The sequence below is a fragment of the Arvicola amphibius genome, chromosome 10 (genome assembly GCF_903992535.2).
Source record: "Arvicola amphibius chromosome 10, mArvAmp1.2, whole genome shotgun sequence".
In the NCBI taxonomy this organism is placed as follows: Eukaryota; Metazoa; Chordata; class Mammalia; order Rodentia; family Cricetidae; genus Arvicola; species Arvicola amphibius.
The window spans coordinates 15,602,544-15,629,308 of NC_052056.1; the positions used below are offsets into that span (position 1 = coordinate 15,602,544).

At 31.7% G+C, this 26,765-nt stretch overlaps 1 protein-coding gene across 1 annotated transcript in view; it reads right to left on the bottom strand.

Annotated features, from left to right (window-relative positions):
* Positions 1-3,109: 3,109 nt before the first annotated feature.
* The window catches only part of Ncam2 (neural cell adhesion molecule 2), a 406,325-nt gene continuing 382,669 nt past the window's right edge, over positions 3,110-26,765 (bottom strand). Inside the window, exons 16-18 of the mRNA XM_038345355.1 lie at positions 13,823-14,027; positions 13,071-13,190; positions 3,110-7,329 (exon numbers count right to left, since the gene is read on the bottom strand). Of these exons, the coding sequence (XP_038201283.1) occupies positions 7,218-7,329; positions 13,071-13,190; positions 13,823-14,027 (437 nt within the window). The 3' untranslated portion in view covers positions 3,110-7,217. The remainder of the gene's footprint in view (positions 7,330-13,070; positions 13,191-13,822; positions 14,028-26,765) is intronic.

Below are 26,765 nucleotides of genomic sequence, written 5' to 3' on the forward strand. Positions count from 1 at the left end.
AGCTGATATAATGGGGTGAGCTGAATCACAAGTTTGCCTACTTTTTTCAAATAGGACACAACTCCTTATGATTTACTATACTAAAAACATAGTACTTGAAATACTGTTTATTTGACAATATGCTACACAGTTTTAAAACATAAGTACATACACACAAAAAATGCCTCCTCTGGATGATAAAAGCTACTTTGGAGAATTTAACAAAAAAAAAAAAAAAAAGAACAGGATATCTTTTCTTGGAGAAGAACTCTGTTGAAAAAAGTCTCTTATAAAAATTTGACATTTAGGCCGAGCGGTGGTGGCACACGCCTTTAATCCCAGCATTCGGGAGGCAGAGGCAGGCGGATCTCTGTGAGTTCGAGACCAGCCTGGTCTACAAGAGCTAGTTCCAGGACAGGCTCCAATGCCACAGAGAAACCCTGTCTCAAAAAACCAAAAAAAAAAAAAAAAAAAAAAAAATTTGACATTTAGCCAAGTGGTGATGGCGAACACCTTTAATCCCAGCACTTGAGAGGCAGGCTCAGGCAGATCTCTGTGAGTTCAAGGCTAGCCTGGTCTACAGAGTGAGTTCTTGTCTCCATAACTACACAGAGACACCCTATTTTAAAAACAAAAAAGGACATTTAGTATTATTGATATTTCTGCTTATTTATTTTGTTTTAAAGGATTATTTTATACTGATTTAACAACAACAGTAAAATAAATTAACAAGTACAACAAATTATAAATCCTCTATATAAACGTCTATTTACAAAAAAGACCCCCCTCCCAAAAAGAGCAGCCTCAATACTGAAAGGGTATGTTGAAACATACAAATTATCTTATGTTTATTATTTTAAAATGTAGCATTATAATTACATTTCTCACTTTCCTTTCCTCCCTCCAGACCCTCTATTCCTCTCCCTTCTAGGTGTCTTTCAAATTCATAGCCTTTTTTATTTACTGTTATTGCATGTGTATGAATATACATACACAGTACCTACTATAACTTCCTCAGTCTATATGATATGATTTGAATGTATGTTTTTAGGGGTTGTCCATTTGGTGTAGGATAAGCAAATTTTGTTTTCTTCAGTAAAGGAGACTATTTCTACCACCCTTATCAATTCCTAGTTGCCTATAGGCCTTTGTATAGTCCTCCTGCTTCATTGGATTTTCCACTTTCACTTTGTCATGAGTACTGGTGTGAATCTTGTTAAGCTCATGGTTGTGAAGCCGTGTTGCTGAGACCTGTGTTTTCGGCATGGGGACTTCTCTTCTAAGGAAGACCAAAATTAGACAGTAAACTAATGTCTGTTATATCAGAAAAGGTAAATATAGTTGTGATGTATCAATTTACATAGTCGATTTCTTTAACACCTTTCTTTTAAAGTTAATAATGTAAAAAAGAATTTCAGCATAAATTGGAAACGGATATTAGTTTTTTTAGGTCTAAATTTATCTATAATATCTTCCTTTATTCTCTTTATATTTTAAGTGCCATTTCTGTTTGCTTATGTAAGCACTGCTTCCAAAATTCATGTCTTCTGAGTAAATTATTTTTCTGAAGACTTATTTCTTAATTTTCTAGATCATATGGCTTGGCAGCAAATCATACTGTATGCTAAAGTATTATTTCTTAAACATAGTAGGATGCCTTAAACTCATGCATTGAAAGTGAAATATGTAGAAAATTCAACAAAACCAAAAGTGTCTCTGATACTCCAGTAGACGCAAACTTCCCACTACACAACCATAATAAGAGAATTTCATTAAGACACTATGTCTGGGTTCCTATCAAAGAGCCTAGAGATATGGTAGTCTATGGTCGGATGTACACAAGTTTATTTCTCATTGCTTCCTTGATGATACTATGATGCTTGTGTGATAGTCTATCTCAATTATTTATTTATTTATTTATTTATTTATTTCTGATCAGGGCACTGTTGATAGGCCATAATGCTATGATTCAATTAATACAAGATGGCAGAAAGGATTTGTCTCTTGCTGCTTAGTGGTATGTCTGTAATTTCCAGAAACTAAGATTTTGTTACATAAAAGCTCTCTTACTAGTGAAATAGGATTAGAAAAAAACGTAAAATTTGACACTTTATTAAAGTAAAAGTATCTTTACTATTAATATACAAATGGTGAAGAGTGACAGTTTTGAAATACCATAAGCCATACTTTCAATGTCTCTCATAAATACAAAACTTCAACATTTGCAGTATACTTTTTACAGTTTAGACATATATATACAGCATTTCATAGGGACATACTATATTGAAATAATAAGAAAACATGATAGTTAACTATACACAATTTGGATAAAATGTATAAGTTAAAAATATATGACTTCATGTTTTATTATTTGAGAATAAAGATAGAATTCCCATACCTTCAAATGTGTTTTTAAACTCTTTTGTAATTGTTGATTTTGTTCTTAAAGGATTAGAGACAAATCCTTAACAAACAACTTTTTTTTAAATGCAAAATAGTTTTTTGTTTTTAGTGATATAATTTTAATTATAGCATGGTGTTAGTTTAAACATCGTATTTTCAAGTTGAATTATAGAGTTTATCTCTGTTACATGGTCTTTCAGATGCTGTTAGAGTTTTGTCTTTGCTCTACTTTCATTGGCATAACTATTTACCTAAAAATGATTTTATCCCTTGACTAGGCATTTCTGTATCTATTCCAGTATTGGTCATTTATTTTCCTGGTGATTTTATCTTTATTTTCCTTAACTCTTCTGTTTGGTATTGATAGAAATGCTCCAAACATCATTTTCTTACTTATTTTCTTCCATGCAAGGCTAAAATTAGACACTAAATATATGGGATTGTAAATTAGAAAAGAATAAAGTTATGAAATATACATTTACATTGGAAATTTCTATAATAATCATAATGAACAATGCTTGGTCAGTAACCAGAAAATTATGACAAACTAAAATTAAAGAAACTATATTAACTAATTGATTTAAATTATTATAAAACTATGTAGTAATAATGAATAGTTTGTAAGACTACTAAATATGTTAACAAATAAATATTCACCATTATATATAATATAAAAGTCAGAGACTATTATATGAAGAGAGATAGTTATTATTTTAGTAATCTTGTATAGTGTTGATAAGTACCTCCATCACATGAGTGAACAAAATTTAAATAAAAAAAGAGTGAAGCCTGGAAGAAAATTACATGTACTCAGCACTTACTATTGCTAGGCCTTTTATAATATTTTCTTTTATACAAACAGTTGTTTCATATTAGAATATTATTAAGACTATATTTATATATAATATTATCTTTAATAATTTAACTTCTGTGATTAAATTTTTATTTTTAACCAAACACTATTTAAGTTTAGCATATGAAATTCTACCTATATGCTATTTCAGTTTTAGACAGACTATTCCAAAGGGTTAATAAGTGGAAATTGGAGATATATAAGAAAATTCTCATTGTAAAATGATTTCAGATTTAATGAAATGTTTTGAAAAGAAACAGTCCCTCTAAATTTTCCATGAGAAAAATCAAACTAAGCATTTACATCATTTTCTGTGAAAAATAATGTAATTTTAAATAGCTATTATATGCATCACCAATATTTTTAAATTAAAAATGTAAACTTCTCTTACCATTTCAATTATAGATATTTTGATATTTGTTTATCTTGCCATCACATGGATGATGATGATCTCCACAAAACAGTGAAGACTTAAGTGACCCCACAGTAACTGCCCTGGTTGTAAATAGCATCTGTTGTATTTCTTAGAGCTAGCATCACAATTTTCCCAATACAGACTTATCATTTAGAGAACAATACAGAACCAATTAAGTATCTTATGGATGGACTAAAGTATTTTTTATTATAAATAAAAATAAATTTGAGTGTATATATACTGTGGGTAAGGGAAAGAGGTTACAATAAAGTTTATTAATTAATTGTAAAAAAAAATCCAGCTTTAGTGTCATTTGCATGATCAAAACACATACAGTAGTTGTAGTTTTTCTTTAAAGTAATGTCATGCTAATATAAAGGCACAAATACCTGTTAATTATTCAAAATAAAGAGATGATTTTAATATACAAATAATTGCTGTAACATAATTCATTTGATTACTAGTATCTATTTTATTTATATAGATGCTTAACACAAAGTCTAAGATTTATATGATGTTTGTTGGGTCAAAACCCTTTTGAAATGATGATATAGGTATTAAGATGAAAAAAATAAAAGTTTTAAAGATTGCTAATATTAGACATTAGTATAAATAGAACAGTAATATATCTTTTCCACAAAATGATAAATTAACCTCTTGAGATCACAATTTTAATGTATTCAAACATCACTGTAAATTATTTTGACATATTTGTGTCAATTTTAAAAATACAACACGTATTAAAATTCAAATATTAAATTTTTCTCTCATGGGCTGTCAAATATAGATTGTCAATTTATCAGCTCCTAACCATACATTTGCACCTTTTTAAAATTGGTGTAAGGTTCAGATTACCTTAACAATACTTAAATTTTGTCCAGTGAACATTTTGTTATAACATGGAAGTGGACTTTCAGATAGTAAAAGTTACATAAATTCATTTAGACTAAAATAGAATTAAAAAATAATAAAAATCATTTCAGGCTTACTTATAAATTGAGAATTCACTATATGACATTCTCATTTGGTAACTTTACTTTAAACTGTGTGATTAGGAGAATTTCTTTGAAATTTAAAACGTTTACCACATCAATATGTTGTCTGCAGAGCATCGATTTCTAAGACACCACAGATTCAGCATCTCTGAAACACCTGAAAGCATCCATGGACTCCATCCAAAGTTATCCAATGGTTCCATACGATGACAAAAGATTTAAGACTATGTGTATAAATTTGATTATTTTTTTACATAGAAAAACTGAAGACATGATAAAATTAAAGCTTCAAATTGAGAAAACACAAAAATATTTTTCTCTTCTTATTTCTCTGTTCTCGTGTTATAGCACAAATATGACAATTCGAAACATGCTAAATTGCTTTACCAGTCATACAAATTATTTTATATCATTAGTTTAAAACCATGTCTTTTTATTCAGGAAAAATCAGTGTTCATGGCTATTGCTTCATAGACACCACTACTAAGCCTGCTCACTTTACACAAACAAATAAATTCAAGTATTTTGACTAATTTTAGTACATTTGGTACAAAGTAAAAAAAGCAGAAAGAAGTACACCTTAAAAAATGAACCTAAAATGACCTAACAAACATAAGGTCAACATCCTTGACAAATCTATCAAGAATATGTTTGGTAAGCAAGTTTGAAAAGGGTTAAACTGGTTTGTTTGCTTATTTTAGATAGACACCCTTCAGATTCTTAATTAGGCACAGATTTCTGTTTTGGGTTTTTTCCCTCTCTGTCTTTCTCTCTCTCTCTTCAGAATATGCCAGGATGAGCATCAAGGAGAGACCCCTGCAATTACCCATAATTTCCCACAAAGCACTGTGAAGATTAAAGCATCTTTCCATGCAGTTGGGCACAGTTGGTCTAGCTGACAGTCAGCAAGTGAGGTAAAAGATACAATAAAACATTTATCTCCCCTTTCATGGCAAGTTTAAGCACTTTACCAAGAGAAGCATTCCAGAGTGGCACTAATGTTGTATCTAATTTTCATGAAATTACCTCATAGTATAAGAGCAGGGCCATCTTCAGTGTTAAAAATATTCATCCAATGAACTATGAGAATGTGGTCTCAAATGCACCAATATTGGAGCTATTCACTTGGTATCAGAACACTAAAGTCTGTGAGTAAGAGGGAGACTACAGTAGATTTAGGAACTCTGACTTAAGAAATCATTTAACCCTGCTCCCCACCTATGTATATTGATAGCTACAAATGTTTTTTTTTTCCTTTCACATACGTTAAATCATAGTTCATACTTTGACCTCAGGGAGTTTGCATAGCTTGTAAGTTAGTAACTATCATATTTCTATGTAGTCTGTAAGAAATAATGTTACAAAGACTATATAGAATAGTTAAATCATTGTTTTAACTGTAGCTGTTTATTAAATACCTTAAAATTGTTGTAAAATGGATTTTAAAATGCACTATTTGAAAATAAGTCAATAGTAGCATTTCAGTTCTTCAATCCTCTTGGAACATTTGAATGTTTAATTAATTAACTCTAATATATACTTTCAATGTCATTAGCCACTTTCATTTAAAGAGGGACACATAATAATAATAATAATAATGACCACCTAAATCTATATACCAAAACATATCTAATATGACTCGAAGTACTTAAAAACAACTTTATTTTTGATAAATTATATATAAATAAAAATAATCATGTATTTATAAATATATCAAGAAAGCATATTGATATTTTCCCATTTAAATTCACTTTATTTGAAGCTGAGGGCAGAAATCAATACCATTTTTACTTGTAATACATTTACTTTTTGTGTAATCCACTGTGAGTGAATATGGTATACATAAAAAGAGATTTAGGGAATTTCTCTAATCTAATTTTACAAACAACTAATCTTCTTTCAGATGTCTAACAGTTTAGACCTGGTATCACTGTATTCAAGATCAATGTCAAAAATGCAATGTAGTCATAAGTTAAAATGAGTTCTCTAACATTTTTTCAATTTCTAATATCTTCAAAAGATAAATGACTGGCTCCTTCCAGCCTGGGTTCCCTGAAATTTTCTTGATAAAAAGTACAACCTTTGTTATGTGCCTTCATCTTAATCTGAAAACCATTTTAATAGAGTGTTTGCCCAAGATAAGATTTATAAACATGCAGGGCTTTTGTACACATTTAGCTCAGAACAATTTTGCTCTACCTTCTATCACAACCTGATATTTTTGAGAGCTGAAATACATCTGTTGGTATTACATGAAGCAAAATTTTTAAAAGAAAAGCCCTTTTGCCATATAATAAATTGTAATACTTCAGTCAGAGAATCAAACTGATACCCAAAAGTGGTGCCAATCAAGACTTCATACTGAAATACTTAACAAAACAAACAACCACAACAGCAATAACAGAAGGAAATGAACTGTGACAGGAGGAGTTGATCATATGTATATATGTGTACAAGCTATTCCAAGCTAGACATTTCCCAAGAAATTAAGGTCAATGGAATAGTTTTGGTCAAAGTGCCATGGCAATCCAATTGCTCTTTGTGGTGCTAACCAAGCTGCTGAAACTTGTGGTCATGCTTTGCTGTCATCTTCTTTCGACTGGATGATGTCATTAGACACTTTAATTTCTATAGTTTCTGCATTTAGGACTTCTTTTCCATTGTCTTCTTTTAAAGGCAATTTTCTGGAAATGAACAGAAAGTTTACAAACTAAATTTCTAGAGATAATTTAAACCATGTTCCTAACCATTTCAATTATTGAATTTCATTTTGCAAATGAAACATGCTATATTTTACAGAGAATAAGATAAGTTTATTTAAATATTTTTTCTTTGAGATTACAACATTTTTCCTTCCTAGCCCTTCCTGCTAGCACTCTCATATATTTTCAATTGTTATCCTTTAAATCCTTAGCCTCTTTTCCCATATGTTATGTGTATATATATTTCAGAATATATATATTCTGAAATTCAGCCTACTCCAGTACTATAATGTTCCCTTTATGAATATTTTCAGGGACATTGCTTTTAAGTTTCGATAGAATTTATTACAAAATATACTAGGATGCAATAAAATAGTTTGCATTTGCCAAGACCATTGTAAGAAATTAATGTGATACACAGAATATTTGAAAAATTATTTGTAAATTAAGGTAAGCATAACTGTTCATTGTTGATAACTTTAATTTCATAAATTAAGTTTAAATTAAAAATAAATTGCCAGATGGTGATAGTCATCCTCAAATCCTTTCACTCGAGAGGCTGAGGCATGAAAACCTCTTTGAGTTTGAGGCCAGCCTGGTCTACAGAGTGAGTTCTAGAACAGCTAAGGCTATACTGAGAAAACCTGTTACAAACTGCCGTACCTCCCTCAAGAGAGGTTTTCCTGATTCAGAGGTAGCAGAAAGAAAAACTGTGTGGTTTTAAAATGGCAGCTTCCTGGGCCATGCTACCAGCATGAACGCTGACTCTTTCAGGAGTCTGAGCAATTGAATGGTGCTTGTGAGGAGTATACTGCAAGTTGCTTGGTGCAGCATAGGACTACTAATTACTAGCGTTGACATGCTAAGCATGGCTCCCACCTGGCTCTCTCAGAGGCAGTGAACAGACCTCTGCCATGTTGGACTAGGCAGAGCCAAAAAGCAAAAGAGCCTTAGTGCTAGCCACACTGCTTTGCATTTTAAAAAATGTCCTGGTCAGAAAAGAATATGCAATAAAGACAGATTCAGATTTTTTAAAAAAAGACCTCTAAATGGGTCACAATGTTGGATAAAAATAAGTAGGCTTGGGAGAGAGAAGAAAACAAATATAGACAGTTTTAAAGGAAGTAAATGATTATAAAAATAAAACAAAATCTTTAAAGAGACAAAGTACAAACAGTCATAAATTAGAAGTACTAAAGAAAAATAAGTTATGCAAAGATGGAAAACACATATTGGTCTGGATTATTCATATTACTTTGTTTTCCTTGAATTTTTGAACATGAAGGAGCTAAGTACAATGAGATATTTCATTGTATGGGCTGCTAAGCTAAGCCAAAATATTTTAAGAGGATCTTGATGTCAAAATTTGGGTCTAAGGATATATTGCTTTGGAAAAGAGGTTCTAATTTTGTTTCCACAGAAAATGAGAACCTGTGGATTCCATCCAAACTAATGTGTTTGATAGACCAAAACCTCTTGAAAGGTCTTCGTGAATTCTCAGTTACTTCACCCAACAAAAAAAAGAAAGAACAGTTTAGAGAGAATTATGCTCAAATTCCCAAATATTGTCTATTTGGAATGTAAGGTTTGTTTACATTTAAATGGTGATATGCTATAGAGATGGATACTTTGCATTAGCATGGATCTTGGTTTATTGATGCAAATTTAAGGCCAATTTTGTTATATGTATATTTCTGGTCTTAATTAAGGTATTGTTTGTGCAGCTCATTTGAAAGTGTAATGTATAATTAAGAAATATCGGTTAATAGATAGTCATCTATATTAGTCAAGTTTGTAGTTATGTCAGTTAGGTTTTCTAGATATATAGAAATATATATTTATTATATATAATATTTATCTTATGTAGGTAGATATATATTCTATAAATCTCTCAGTAATTTTCCAAATATGGCAGTTAAAATGTTTTAAGAGCATAAGACTTTCTATGACAATGAGACACATCTGGTACTGGCAGCACCACTCTACTTCATGAGGATGATGGGTATCAAAGAGGCTCCTTACATAGTTTTTAGCCATTTGGGCAAGAAACTGCTCATGCTTGAACTTTTTGACTGGAGTTGCAGGACCCACAGTAAAATGACTGCTGAAGCTTCCTAAAGAATGTGAGACAGTCCTTCAGGGTTCCTGCTTCATGAAAGAGTCTGAAAGACATTCTGCAGGACACAGAAGAAAGTGACTAACAAACTGCCAATATATGCAGAGCTGTCTTTGAAATTTCCTGGTCCATAGAAAAGTCTGCCATATACTACGAGCCTGTAGGCTGAAGATAGATTCCTAGAAAAATGTTACAGAAGAACTTTAGGTGACTGTCCAGGTAGCAAGTTGTCTCTGTAAATTCTAGAGTTTTAGAAGTTGCTGAAACATACTCCCTTTACTTAGGTAATACTATATCCTTTTGTGGTCTTTGATGGAGCTGAAGAATAGATAGATATAATTATAGGTTTCCTTATTTATAATAAAAGATAAATTAGATATAAATATTGTAACTATATTTCTTGCTTCTTAACTGTTTTGTTATATGTAGTTTTACTATGTTAAAGTTAAAACCTTCCTTTTTATTTAAACAGAATAGGGGAAGTAGTGTGGGAAGTCATTCTTTATATGTGTTGCTTTTTGGTTAATAAAGAAGCTGCTTTTGGCCAATGGCTTAACAGAATATAGCCAGGATGGAAGAGATATATAGAGAGAGTAGGTTGAGTCAGAGAGAAGTCATATATCTTCCTGCAGGAGACAGACATGCATGAGCCTTGCTTGTAAACCACAGGCACATGGCAATACACAGATTTATAGAAACAGGTTAATTTAAGATATAAGAGCTAGCTAAAAATACACTTAAGCTATTGTCCAAGCAGTACAGCAAATAATACAGTTTCTATGCATTTATTGTGGGACTATGCAGGACAGAAACCTCTGACAACAGTGGAATAATTTGATTTAATAATTTAAGTTTAAATTATAATAAGTTACCAGATGGTGGTAGTCATCCTTTAATTCTTGCACTTGAGAGGCAGAGGCATGAAGGTCTCTATGAGTCTGAGGCCAGCCTGGTCTACAGAGTAAGTTCCAGGATGGCTAAGGGTACACTGAGAAACACTGTCAAAAACTACCTCCAAAATAAATAAATGAATATAATAAAATATATAATTTTTTGAATTATTAAAAGCCTAAATCCTGACATATGTCCACTACTTGGTTTATCATCTCTAATAATTATCACATGAGACTGACCTGAGCTCTTTATATATGTATCACACTTGTGTAGCTTGGGCTGCTTGTGGGAGTAGAGGCTGCCACTAACAAGTTGGCTGAGTTTTATGAACCAGTTCCTCATACTGAATTGCCTTTCTCAGCCTTAATACAATGGGAGAAGCTAAGACTTATAGCAACTTGATATACCATGCTTTGTTGATACCCATGGGAAGCCTGTCCCTTTATGAACAGAAGCATAGGAAGACTGGATTGAAGTCATTGGGGAGGAGTGGAAAGGGAATGGGAGGATAGGAGGAGAAAGAAACTGCAGTTGAGATTTAAAATAGAATACATTTGATAAATAATATTAAAAATAATACATTATATTTACAGTTAAAAATATGTGAGTCACCAATACCAATATTATTTTGAAATTAAAGGAAATTATTATTATTTATAATTTTAATCCTTATATTTTATAATTATATATTTTGGGGCATTTTTAGTATTATTTATATTTGTATTTTATATTACTAATAAGTATAAGTTTTGAGAATTGTTTCTTATAATGAAACAATGCCTGCTTTTAAAACGATGCATTATTTATGTATATGAGTATTTGTCTCCATGTACATATGTGCACTGTATGTGTCACTTGTGTTTCCAGAGTCCAGAAAAATGTTTAAGGTTTCTTGAAACTGGAGTTGCAGATGGTTGTGAGGCATCATGTGGATACTGATGGGAACTGAACATATGTCCTCTATAAGAGAAAAAAAAATCATAGTAAACACTGAACCGTGTCTACAGGTTCCTTGTTTTTTTTTTTCACTGAAATTAAGATAGCTTTATTAAATTTTAATTACATAATATTGAGTGAAATTTTCATTTATTTGTATTGCAACATTCATTAGTTCAGTGTTCCATCTTATGCATGCTACCTTGGGAACTAATACTTCCTTCTTTGACAAAACAATGCTCTAAATGTTCACAAATATGAAAATATGACTTCATCTGAACTCAGTCTAACTTTATCACTATATGGGAAAATTAATGTTGCTACTTTAGTACTGAGTTTTATTGCAATTTATGTTATATTATGGATAAAGAGAATAAACATTTTGTCATGAAAGTCTAAGAAATTGTGCTAAAAGTAATCAATTTAATTCAGGGAGCAGTGGAGTAATTGATGAGAAGGGTGGGTTGTCAGTCCAGAAAAAGAGGAAAAGAGAGACAGACTAAGGGACCCTTTGGTACTTGCCTGGCAGTGAATTCTATGAACAATACTAACAACACTGCTAGTCAAGGTGGCATGACTGACTGCTAGGTTAAACCAAATACCCCCTTGTTGTATTGGAGACTTTTTCCACAAAAAGAATATTCATTCCTGATAATATAAAATGGTTAAAAGATAATGATTGAGGAGATCTTAGTTACCAGATTTGACCTTATTCCTGTTGTTTGTAAAGTTTCCATACTTAATATTCATGCTTTTATACTTTGAAGAACACTTCATTCTGTCTTAATCATTGTGTACATATATGGTAGTTAATGCAGTGTCTCAGAGCTACTCAGATGCCTTCAATAATAGTTGAGAGCTAATAACTAAGCAGTACATTAAAACCAAACACTCAAATAACCATTGAACATACGGAAGATGGGTCAAATGAATGAGTCCAATAGGGAGAATTATCATGAATTGTTTTCTTCTCGAAATTATTTTCATTGGTAACATGATCTAAATGAAGGGATAGCTGTGTAACTTTGACTAGTACAGTCTTAACATATCAATAGCTTCTCATGGATTAAAGGCATGCTTTACAAGGCCATATAGTCTCTTGCTGAACAATTGACTACTAATGGATTATGGGGCAGAAATAATCAGTCCAATCTGTTGTAAACTCATTGATGAGTCTGTCAAACTCCAAAGAATAGATACACTCTTGGTCACAGAAGGCACATGCTAAATTCTCTGTTAATCATGAAACAAAACAGTGCCAGATATGAAAAACGGAGTTGTCGAGAGGAGAGAGATTGATAACTTGTGATAAGATGAGAGAGAGTAGAGAAAGGAGGATTGGAATGCAGGAGGTATGTTTATGAAATTATCAAAGAACAAGTTTAGTGACAGTATGTGAAATAAGAATTTCGTTAATAAAACTCATTTCCTGCCTCATACATATTTCAGTAAAATTTATTTCTAATTTAAAATATGATTTTCCACAAATTATCAATTAGTGTTATAAAATCCAATTCTGAAAACATATTTTTATTGTTAGTATTTTGCATGAGGATATAAATGTATACTTTAAGACTTAAATTTTATGATATTGATAGAGAATTTTCAAGTGAAATATCTCAATAAAATGAACTTCTATAGTAAAATGATAAATGATTCAAGATACAAAATAATTCTATTAATAATAATGATATTTTAATTTCATGATACAAATAACTAAAATGCTTTACACTTTACTGTTACTTTTCTGCAAATATAAGCATTTGGAGCTACATACTCAGGTTCTGTTAATGGTGTGGTTTCGTTTGGCTCATTCACTGGACTCCCATCTTCATGATTAGTGATTCTTTCATCCTCTGTTCTCATTTCCACTATTGGTTCTTTTGACCCATCTTTCCTAAAAAGAAATATTAAGATATTTAATTCTTCAGTGTTTCAATTGCTCATTTGTTACAACACACACACACACACACACACACACATACTCACACACACACACACGATAGACACTTTTCAATAATCAAACAGAACATTTTTCTTTTAAATTCATATTTCCATGATTTTTTACTATATAACTGGAAAGAAGTAATGCAGTCTCTTTTTAGCATTACCATTGTATCTTTGTTACTGATGTTTGCTGTTAGGAAAGGTAGTAAAGTTTTGTAAGTCTAGTGCCCAGAAAACAATAAGGAATATTGTAAGTTTGTGGAAAATTCAATTATTAGCAGTTGCCTGGGTTGGGATGTTAGTGTAGCCTTGACTTGGAAAGAGCAAAGGTCAAATTCTTTTAGAAGATTTCACAGTCTTGTTCCTTAGAAAGAATTTGCCAAAGATTTATTCATATTTGTGAGAATATGCTGCATGTGTATTTGTATGTACATATATGATACAGATTGAAGGCCTGCCCAGAGAGTAATATTTGCACTGTATTCTAGTTAAACACCTGATGTGGCTTAGAAGAAAGCCTCCAACAAAGCACACAAGATGAACATGTGCTTCACTCATGGGAGAGAGTACTGGTATACTCACAGGTATGCCGCCTTTCCTTCTTCAAGTTCTTTACTTTTTCCACTGGAGCCACTTTTCTTCCCACACATTCTCCTGGTAATGCACATTAGTAACCCACATTGTCGAATGAAGAAGCAGCTGACATCTGTTATCACAAGGATTAGCAACAGGGCAGCGACTCCAAGGCCAATAATGGCTCCTAGCCCAAGACCATTAAAAAGTGTGTCTTAAAAAAGAAAAAAAAAAACAAACCTCATAAACACCAAAATACACAATATGAACAACTATTCTTAAAGTAACTTCTAATAAGACAGATACTCAAATATAGATGAAGAAAATTGTAGGGATTCACAGGTGTCAATAACTAGATTGGGACCTCTTGTCTGTCTAATAATCATATTTTATTACTGGTTATAAGAAATAACATTAAAAAGTTAAATATTTTTAAAATTATCTTTAGAAAGAAGATAAATAACATCTATTCAAGTTAGTCTTCAATTCATGTTAGGGAAGTAATGAATTTTATCATATCACAAACCATGCTTGACCAAAGTATTTTTCATAGGTAATCATACTGTTCAAAAAACTATATGACTTTTATTAGAGAAGGGTTATATAAGTGTTTAGTATGATGATATTTTGGCATTCTAACTAAAACTTAAATTGGATGGCTCCAAGGACTTGGCTTTGACAGAGGTGACAGATTCTTAAACGCCTGCAAAGGATAATTTTGAAATCATTACTTAAAAAACAAGTGGTTGTTTTCGTTTTACAGGTAATATTTTAACAGATTAAAAGCATTATACAGGCATGATATTTAAGATACTTTATTAGTTGTTATATTAATAGGGTACATTATAACCAAATACATTCGGTAGGTACATTTCTTAGATGAGTTGATTTTCCTTGGTATTTGTTTATGGGTAGTACCAAGTGTTAGGCAGACTGTGTCTGTGAAGAGGTGACTGGGATAAGGAGGGGATAAAAAAGTAGAAATATTGAGAGTCCTATGTCTGTAGCTGAGTATGACAAGATTACACAGTCCTAATAGTGTAAGTAGGAAAATAAGTACTATAGAGAATATATTGAATATTGTATTATCTAGAAGAAAAGGAGATGATGTAATGGCTCCATACACTTGTCACTATGAATATCAATATATTCTAAGAGATGTATAACACTATTAAATTGTACAGCTCTTTAATGATAAAATATTTTTATTATCAACAATAAAAATAAAATGGTTCTTTCATAATTATTGTGGAAGCAAAAATGAAAGATGTATATTTTTTATCCTACATACATAGATGAAAGATTATACATAAAAAGATTTATCTTTAAAATCATATGTAAGTTCCATGGATTCTTTGCTGTACATGATCCAGAAACCAAATTTTCAAAAATTGTGTTGAAAAAAAATTATAAATGAGGTAAGACTTTATACCTCATTTAAATTCCTCTCATAGCTAAATGAAGCACATGACAATAAATTCTACAGATCAGTGTTACTGTGCCTGTTGAAAGACAAATCTCACACATGCCTGTTCTAATGATAAATCATTGCTTTGTCCTAAAATCCACAGCATCAGAAGAGAGAAAATCCATGTTCAAAGCACAGTTGTACTACATAGTTATAAACGTCTATCTCCTTTTTTCAATCCCAGGATGCCTCTCTATTTAAATGAGCACAGTTACGCAAACAAACACTAGACAGCAGCAGAAAGGCATGTGGGAGGATGGTGTGTCTGATAATGAACTTAAGATTCCTCATGTGAAGATTCAACAAGAATCAGCTTTTACTCTCATTCTTTCCATATTATCCTTTAAACAAATGGTTAAACCACATTGCCAGTGGCTAAACATGAAGCTAGCTGCAAAGGTGTCTCTGTTCATCTTAAACAATGGCCAGGCAGAATCTCTTATTAAATACTGATTACTCTTTAGAAAATAAATTTTACAACATAACTGAGGAGGCCTAGTTAGCTTTGCAATAATGAATATTTTGTGTATAATATTTTTGGAGTTTTATAGGTGTATTGATAGCCATTTCTATCTTTAGAAAAATGTTATTTGTAAAATATTTTATATAATTTTTAATAATGATAACTGATGTCAAAATAGTTTTAATTTCCAAGAAAAACAAAATTAAACACTTTAAATATGAGATTAAATATGCAATATTTGAATTATTTTCATGTAAATGCAAAATAAATTTTGCCAAAATGATAAATTAAATAAAATGTTTATATTTTAAATATTTAGTTTCTATTTTTCTTTATTTTATTAAGAACTAACATATACATTTAAATGTTTAAATTTTTCATACATAACATTGTATAACTACATCTTCATTTTCCTGAGACCAATTTACTTTGGTACAACAATTTATTTATAATTTGGATTTGCAGAGCTATATGTACATACACATATTTATTATAATTTTGTGATTTGGAGTCTCACATGAATTTCAAAGACATAAACAATTTTCTCGTATAAGTTAACAGTGTAATTTAGTTGTTTAGAAAACTGGAATGTAACACAAAGTCATCAATTCAAGTATGTGAAATTTATACTTGAACTCACTTTTATAATACTTATTGTGACCTGTTACAATTTCATGAAAATTTATAACATAGGAAACTAATGTGTTTATATTTCTACCTTATTTGAATGAAAACTGAGGTCCAGGGAAATATTTGACATTGATCAAAAATATTGTAGAAGAAAGACACCTTTAACTCAACGTGTTCTACAAACAGTTACAAATACTACCAACATAGTAGACTTCACCATATAAAGATATAGAAAATACTTATGATGTATTTTTCTTTATCATTAGTTAAATCAAAGCAATTTAATGGCTAGTAGGGTCAAATGAAGAATATAAATTACATATTTCTGTCATAAGCTTCTTTTCATTGATCTTTCATGTTATTGCTACAAGAATTAAATTTTTGTTAGAAATGTATACAATCAAAATGTTTAATTATAGAGCATTAAGTTGCTATATTGGCTTATGTTTATTACTCAAATCTAATGAGAGAATCACTGAGCAGTTTCTGTATTCCATTTCTCAGCTCTACTGCTGAGAACCTCCAACTCCAAGAAATTTAGAAATTAGATGCCAAAGTTAACATCTTCCTCAAGTAATTACAAATTTGTGTTCTTGCTTCAATCAAATCACAAGTCAAAGCACTAAAATAGAAAAAGGGAATTAAATTAAAATTTGTTTTATACATGTCATACATTTCTATTATAAAAGACATACACTACTGAAGCAGTGAATTATTTTGACATAAAATTTATTAACCTTGAAAATATGTCTATTAGTTTTAAAAAACACTGTTCTAAATGATTCAAGTATTCTTACTTTTGACTTTTTATTTTAGTACTTTAATTCTACTCTATTGTGTGTAAATTTATTTTGTCTTGGCAAGCCTTGATAATGACATAGTGAACAAATTCTAAGTTTTATTTTAGATATTCTTTATTAATTTCATTAAAAATTTCTCAGTGCTGTAAAACAAAGTAGGTTACAAGTACAGAAAACAGGGCAGATACTCGAAAAATTTAGGTTTTGTTGTGTTATTACACACCAAATAATCTTTGTTCTCACATCAGAGATGGGTCTTTATAATTCCTTGGTATATGCTGCTGATTAAAAAAGGCAGAACAACACACTTTTAAATATCAGTTAATAACTTCACTATCAACATATACAGATACGCATATATCTCTGCTCTATGCAGAAGAGGATACAAACATAAATGTGATGTATATGTGTCTTGTATCTCAATGGAATTTTGTCTATTGGAGAATAAATAAGGAATACCTAAGTTTTTATTATGTCCGACAGAAGTAAATTTAGTGTTGATTTTGAGCAATTCTGAATTAAAAAAATTTAAATTAATTGATGGTGCTTTAATAATCTTTCAAAAATACGATCATTGAACCTCAAATGTTTGAAAATGCATTGTGTAACAAAAGAAATTTAAAATATGGTTACAATGTAATAAAGGATACACATAAATATTAACTGTTCTGGAAATAGTTTTAGAAAGTATATGATGGAAAACAGAAGCAGGGAGCAGAGAAAAATGTATAGGTGGGACAGATCTAACGGGAGACCACCAAGTCCAGTTGGAATGGGACTGATGGAACAGGGGACCAAACCGGACTCTCTGTGGCTGACGGTGGAGGACGACTGAGAAACCAAGGACAACGGCAATGAACATGAACTCTACAGCATGGACGGGCTCACTGTGAGCCTTGTCAGTTTGGTTTGCTCACCTTCCTGGACTTAGGGGGAGCTGGGAGGACCTTGGACTTAACATAGTGAAGGGAACCCTGATGGCTCTTTGTCTTGGAGAGGGGTGGAGTGGGGGTATGGGTGGAAGGGAGGGGAGGGAAGGGGGAGGAGATGGAAATCTAAAAAAAGAAATAAAAATAACAAAAAAAGAAAAAAAGTAAAAATAAAAAGAAAAAAATATATATATCATAAAGCATATTCAAATGTATCTTTCTTAATTGTTATTTGTATAAAAAAGGCTCAATTAACTCAAATTTAAATTGTATGAGAATTGCATATTAGAATCTTAGGGATGAGCTGTGTTAAAGAAACAGAGACTGGCATATAGCCTGTAGCCACAGGCTTCTTTCAAGGAGATTTTCATCACTTCTGTTCCACTTTGCATGGCTGTGACCAAGCAGCATTGCAGAAATGAAGAAGCCTAATTTCTGGGCACCAATAAAGAGATACAAGAAAATCATTCAAGGTTGTAGAAAAAGGAGACGTCCTACTGCATTATAGGCAGACATGGGTGTTAGAATCTCCAGATAATAATTAGGCAGATGATGTATAATAAACATAAAGATTGCTGAAAAACATCCAAGATTTAAGGGCAAACAAAATACATACTTTTGTTAAGAAGGAGGAAAGGTCTGGAATCTGAGGAAAGATCCATGTGCTGTGTGAAGAGCTCTCAGGTTCCAGTGAGAAAGAATGACAACCACAAAGTAAAAAATCAGAAAAAAAGGCTCAGAAAGTCTGCCCTTGTTTTCAGTAGGAATATTTTTAAATGATCAAAAGTTGGACTGAAGATTCCATAAAAAAAGCTATGTACATAATAGCAACAGTGGGAGGAGACTGGAAAAACTGAAGCGATTATGGCACTCCAAAAAAATTACCTAGGAGAGCGATCTTGTAGATTCAACCAATCAGGCAAACAAGGGCTACTCCAACTATGATCCAAGGAGTTTGTTCAGGGACCACGCAGAAACAGTAAGAATTGGCAACATTTCAATATGAACTTTTTAGACATATAAGAATGAAAGTAACAGAGAACCACTGTTTTCAAGCAAGATATAGTACAATCAGAGTGTGAGCAAGGATTTTGAGAGGTTATGACACACAGTTGTGAAGATGAAGCAAAGTCACACTAGGTACCAACTATTTCAGAGATACCAGAGTTATGAGACATCTCCTAAGAAAAACTGCAAGAGTGTAGGCAGCCACAGAGAGAACATCTGTGATGCAAACAGAAGACCTGGAATTCAAGTCGTTTGCCAAATGGTTTTGTCACTAAACTCAGATGCTAGAAATAGATAGAGATAAAGGATTTAGTTTAATTTTCCTGATTCATTTTGGTGTTGCTTTGCTTTTGTCTAATCAGTCCTTGCTATTTTTCTAGTTTATACTTTTGCTAAGGGGATGTTTATTCTGTGCCATTATGTGTTAATACCATTCACCTTATGTGTCAATGTTGTAAGGACTCAGAGTTAAAGACTTCCTTGTGTCTCAAAAGACACTTCTGACTTTGTAATTGAGAGGATTGGTGTTGCAGGCTCTGGGTGCTTTGTAAGTAGGACTGAATGCACTTAGTACCCAGAGAAGGCCATAAGTTTATGGAGTCCAAGAATATAGTGGTGATTGAAGTGAAAAGTCTCATGTTTGAACACAGCTGGAGGCACTTTGGGGGATGATTTTGGAGATATTAGAAGATGATGGTTAGCTTGGGGTAACCCAAGAACAGTCTTGTTCTTTCCATCATTCTGTAACTCTAATCTCACCAGGTGGTGTACTGTTGCCATGTTTCTGTAATATGATGGACTAAGTCACCTCAAACTGTACACCAAAATATAACCTTCCTCTCTTACATGGTCTTTATTGGTATTTTAGAAAAACTCTGACAAAAGGAAATAAAACATCAAGGAAAAGAAATACCTGAATAATGAAAACTTTATAATACTGTAGGATGAAATTGAAAAAGACAAAAAGAAGGTACAATTGTTTATACTATAAATTAGAAAAAAATAATATTGCGAAAGTGACTGTGTCACCAAAAGAGGTCTATTAACTCAACACAATCACATATGAAATTCCATCACTCTTCATAGACGCAACTAGCAAACACCTTTGAAATCCATATAGAAGGATAAAAGTCTCTGAAAGACAAACTAGCATGCTTCACAGTTCATGTTTCCTGGATTCTTTCTAAATCCATAATGTCATTATTGTGTATACAATAAAAATTGGAAGTAAAACTGTGTGAGATAAAGAAGGGGTTTAATGACGAGGGTATGGAAAGAGGGTTAGTAGAAGAACACTGAGGAAGTTTAGAATATGTTCAATATATGATAATTATTTTATGACAATAACAGGAATAAATTAAATGAATAACAGTGGAAAGTAAAGTTTGAATACTTTATCTTGAAATTATAAAATATAGTAATCAGATATAATACTCATAAATCACTTAAAACCTTTTACACAGAGATACTTGTTTTGTAATATGAATGGAATTTATTACTTCTATTAGAAACTTTAGGTAATTTTTCATCTTTCCCTTATCCATAATTATACTTAAGAGACTACTGATTTGAAAGTATATAACTTTAAAATCACAGAAGCAAGCAGGCGTGTTTGTTAATTGTTATAGCTGAAAACTTTTGTTAAACTACTAAGTGTTGCTTCCTACATGTTACAATATGTGGTCAGTTTATTTTGTTCTAATTATATATTAAGAATATAAAAATATTATATAAAGGTTGGGAAGCTTAGAACCCCCATTAGTATATTTAGTACACCTTTTATATTTTGTATAAAACATTCCTCTAAATTTGTATCTCTCTATGTGCAGATTCAATAAACTCAAATATGAACACAGTTTCTGTGTGCAGTTAATTAACATGCGAATTCACGACTGATCAGTGGTCATAGAATGAATGTCAATGAAGTATGCAATCACAAATGGGACATCTACATCACTCCCTGAACACACAAGACTCGGGGAGCATCATCACATATGAGAAGGTGAAAAGTTTGGTACAGCCAGAAGTTATGGAAATTTGGGGTGGAATATTGTTGTCTGGATAGGACAGGTCCAATGCAATCATGAAATCACAGTAGCTATGATGAACGGTGCAAGTCTATCAAGTCAATTAGCACTCTTTCATGGAAGTGAGAGGATTTGATGACTCTACACCTATAACTGAGGAGATACTGGCACTTGATGACTTCTGAGGAACAGATAATATGTTTAATTTAACTATGTGAATCCTGGCTGGTCTGCCATACTTCAGTGTATGGCTCTACGTCCTGGGCAGTACAAAGAGAACTCATGAGTATTTAAAACAATAAAAATGGAGGAAATGAAGTTAGGGTTCATAGAGAGGAGAAGTTTGATCTGAAAGGTGGAGTAGAGTGTGTGTATGAAATAAACACATTGTTAAAAAATCTTAATGACATTACTATATATATTAAATTGTGATCAGGCATTATCTTAGTTTGTATTATCTTGCCATGAAAAGACACCATGACAAAGACAATTCGTTTTTAAAAATAACATTTAACTGGGGGAATTGCTCACAGTTTCAGAGGCTTAGTCTCTTATTATCATATTGGGGAGCACAGCAGAGTTCAGGCAGACATGGTGCTAGAGAGGTAGCTGACAGTTCTACATCTTTATCTGCAGGCACCAGGAAGAGACTACCCTGGCATGGGCATTTAGAACCTGAAAGTTTATCCTAGTAACTCACTCCTGCATCATAGCCACACCTCCTAATCCTTCCAATATTTTCAAACAGTTACACTTGTTGGTATCATTAGTAAATATTATGATTATAAGAGTGTCATTCTTAATCAAACCACTACAGACAGACTATTGAAAATAGATTTAATCTAAACTAAAATAGATATTTAGAAATTTGATATTCACATTCTGTTGACATGTTTGCAGGTATATTGAGAGAAAAAATTATCAATCCAATGAGGTTTCATAAATATTCAAGTGCCCCCTACGTCAGTACAGAACATGAATCTTTTCAGAAACATATCAATAGCTAATGTGCATTTATATGCATTAGTTGAATTTAGAATTTTATGTTGTACTGTAATACCTTATAGTGTGGTGGTTGGATTACAAAAGGCACAATTGAAGTACTAATAAATTGGTGGCTTGTTTAAGTAAGGGCTTACTGCTAATAAGAGTCTTCACCTATGTTGTGCTAATATTTTACATGACAAAGCTCCCTTTATCCAATACCCATGACGTAATTAGCGTTGAATAGTTGACTTTGATTCCAATCCAGACATGCTTTCATTCTTGTTGAGCAGGTCTTATGTCAAATTAAAGAGATGTTGGTTGCCAACAAGTATACGTGCCATTACAGCATTTTTTAGGTTTATCACATCCCACTGTTTGTTGTAGTTATAAATATCATACCTGGTTAGAATTTTTCATTGCCTCCTTTTTCAGAAGCTTACATAAGCCAGCATAATTCTTACCAAATGTCTAAACTTGAGTCCTCGGAACCACAGATAAATGTAGTCCTCACCCCTCATCAAATAAACTTATCTTTGCCTCAGAGATTATCATAGAAAAAATCACCATCATTATAATTACAGAGCTATGAGACTCAGTCCCAATACATACATCAACAAAGCACTCCTGTATCTAAGGCTCAATGAACATTGCACAGTGTGTCGGGCAAGATTGTAAGAGACAAAAAATCAGGGAGTTTACGGTGAAATTGTGTCTCTTACTAAAGTCAGAAACAACACTAATAAAATTTCATAAACTTGATTCCTATACATGAGCAAAGTAGGATAACACAAAAAAAATTCTAAAGTATGTGAGTGAAATCCTGAAAGGCCTTAACCTTACACAAAGAACTGTAGGCAACTAAGGAATGCTGACAGTGAGAATAGCGTCTTAAACACTACATACAAATAAAATTATATAGACATCTTGAAAGCATATACAAAAGTTTGTCATGCTCTATTTATTGATGGAATATATCTATGTATATAAAGATCAGAATATAGCAAGAATAAACGAGGAAAGGGGTCATGATTTTATAAGAGAGAAAGCAGACATATATGGGAGTAATTGAAAAGTGAAAATGTGTTATATTCAAATCTCAAAAGAACTACAAAATTTGTACAAGGGCATACATAAGTAAAAATAAGTGTATTGCACTAATTTAAAAACTGGCTATTTACCAATGTCAAAAGTTTATGTATTGCTTTGTTCTTTAAAGCAATTATTTCCCATGATCACATGGTTTTTAAGTTTCTCTGTATGATGCAGTCATGGGGATTACCATAGAGTAATATGCTAAAATTTTTAATTCTTCAATAAGATACAATTAAATTAATAAATAGTAAAAATATGTGTGAGAAAGATATGATGCATTATCAAAATGTGAATGTCACTCAAACTGATTACTATCATGGAGTAAAAATATACTATTAGAAAGATATGTTTTCTAAAGACGTTGCAATTTTAATTTAGAATAATGTATAGCTATTTACAAATATATATGGGGAAAGAAGACTCACATATTTTTATGAATTTCTATTCTTTTCAAATGATGCCCAGATACGTCCATAGAAAAATAATTGCCAATGATTTATTGTTATTGTTTGTTTGTTTGTTTGTTTGTTGAGACAGGAATCTCTATGAAATATCCCTGGCTATCCTGAAACTCAGTTTGTAGCGCAAGGTGGCCTCAAACTCAAAGAAATCCACCGGCTTCTGCCTCCCAAGTCCTGGAATTAAATGTATTTACTACCACGCTTGGCTATTGTTACTTATAGTTAAAGGACTTTCTGAATTAAACTGTGATTAGACATACTATATTTGTATATAGAGAGTTGTTTAAGATAGTATTCCATAATCCATCTGTATACTAAACAATCTCCATGTCACAATGATAGTAGTTCTAGCTTAGAAAGGAAAAGAAGAAATTTAGAATTACAAATATCACCCAATTTCTGTAAAAATCACTAATAATATCAATCTTAGAAAAATGTGACACTATCTACAATTTTATAAAAGATGTTTTTTTTCATAAATTCAGGAACATTCAGTTTGCTCATAATCTGCCCTGAGTAGATAAATCTATTCTATTGTAATTCATATTAATTTTAATCTGAAACAAAAATCTGAACAACTGCAGATTCACTGTCCAGTTGATGCTTTATATTGCATTGATTTGGAGGCCAAAATATCATTTCATATTTCACCAATAAAGATGCATTGAAAAATATCTGTTATCCATTGAAAATGTGAATTGAAAAGAATTGTCTACAACACAATGATTGAAGTTAGTATATATATTCCTCTGGACCACTTTTCAATTACTTCCCTGATATGTTAGGTAAAAAAGTGAATTCAGTATATCTCAGATCTATAATTACATTTTTCATGCTTAGTTTTAGCGAAAGTGACACTTTTATTTCTAGTCAATTATTTTGTTTGAGACCTTCAGTCAAGTCACATAATGAATAGAAAACAATATGAAAATAACCAAATACTACTAAAAAGGGAAATAATTAACTTTAAAGATTGTGCTTACCGTACAAAGTATTTACTATTAGCTTTTACTTCTGTTTTATTTTATGTGAATGGGTATTGTGCCTGCATATATGTCTGTATACCATTTGCATATATGGTATGCTGGGAAGCTAAAAAAGGGCATAAAATCCCCTGGTGCTACAGTTACCAATAGTTGTGACCCACTATGTAGGTACTTGGAATTGAACTCAGGTCCTCTGAAAGAATAGCTATCTATGTAAACCACTGATCCATATTTCTAGCACTTGCTTTGTATTTAAATATTCATTATGTTCTTTCTTATACAATTGATTCTGTTCATGATAATCTTTTGAATAAATATATATTCTTTTGAAGAAAATATATTTACTCTCCTGACAAAATATTTATTGAAAACTTTTCAAGTACACTTTAATTAAAATCAATCTGATATAAAATTGCTCATAATGTTAACTAGGAGAGTTGTGTTGATACAGTATGTAATACCTTGTGTTCTGATTGAGCATCCTTTGGGTATATACCCAAAAGTGGTATCACTGGGTCACAATCATACAACAAGGATATGTGCTCAACTATGTTCATAGCAGCATTGTTTAACATAGCCAGAACTTGGAAACAATTTAAGTCCTCTTCGACTGAAGAATGGATAAGGAAAATGTGGTATATTTACACAATGGAGTACTACACTGCAGAAAAAAAATAATGATATCTTGAAATGTATGGGCAAATGTTTTATCTAAAACATATCACATTGAGGGAGGTAACTCAGACCAAGAAAGACAAATATAATAAATGCTCACTCATAAGTGGGTTTTAGACATAAAGCAGAGAAAAACTAGCCTAAATTTCAAAATCCTAGAGAATCTAGACAACAAACACATATGGATCTAATCTACATGTGAAATATTAAAGGCAAGATCTCATGAGTAAATTGGGAGCATGGGGACCATGGAGAAAGGGAGGGAAGAGGAAGGGAGGGGAGTGGAGAAAAATATAGAGCTTAATAAAAACAATTATTAAAAATCAATATGTAATACCATAGGTAATCCTGGCAATATAAGGTATATCTGTAAAAACATTATTGTTTTTAGGGGGAAAAGTCAGAAAATCTTTCATGATGAATCACATTTTGAGGAAAGACCATGATGTCAATTTAAACATATTTTAAAAAATAAAAGTAAAAATAAAATAAGAAGCCGAGCACATTTCACACATCTTTAAGCCCTCAGACCACAGAGACAGGTGGATGAATCAGTTTGAAAGCAACTTGGTCAACAGAGCAGCTCCAAAGACAGGCAGAGCTACACAGAGAAACTCTGTGAAAATAACAATATATATATATATATATATATATATATATATATATATATATATATTATGTGAAATTATACAGGTTAGTAAGTCTTATGACCATTCTTAAAATCATGAAAATGGATGGAGCTAGAAAACATTATTTTGAGTGAGGTAGCCCAGATACAGAAAGACAATTATCACATATACTCACTCATCAGTTGTTTTTAACCATAAAGCAAAAAACTAACTTACAAATCACAATCCCAGAGAACTTAGATAACAATGAGGACACTAAGAGGGACATACATAGATCTAATCTACATGAGAAGTAGAAAAAGACAAGATCACCTGAGTAAATTGGGAGCATGGGGACCTTGGGGGAGGGTTAAAGGGGAGAGAATAGGCAGGGAGGGGAGCAGAAAAAAAATGTAGAACTCAATAAAAAAATCAATAAAAAAATTTAAAAATTTATCCCATATATATTTTTCTCTTTTTAAAATTTCATTTATCAGTTTTCTTCCTTCCATCTTTCCTCCCTCTTCTCCTTCCATGGTTATTTAAATGTAAGAGTTCGGTAGTAATAAGTACAAGTTATCTGTTTAGCATTTGTAATTAATATTACAACTCAATGTTGTTATTTGGGAAACGGCTTACAGGACAGAAAAACCCCACCTACAAGTATATATGGAGGAATTAGAAAAGGGATTATTAAAGTATTAGGGAAAGTTTGTTTAGTTATAAATAGTGAAGTCTAAAATATTAGGCCTTGAACTAGAATACACAAATAACTAGGCTAATCAAAATACAGCTGATGAACCTTCAATGCCTGCTGT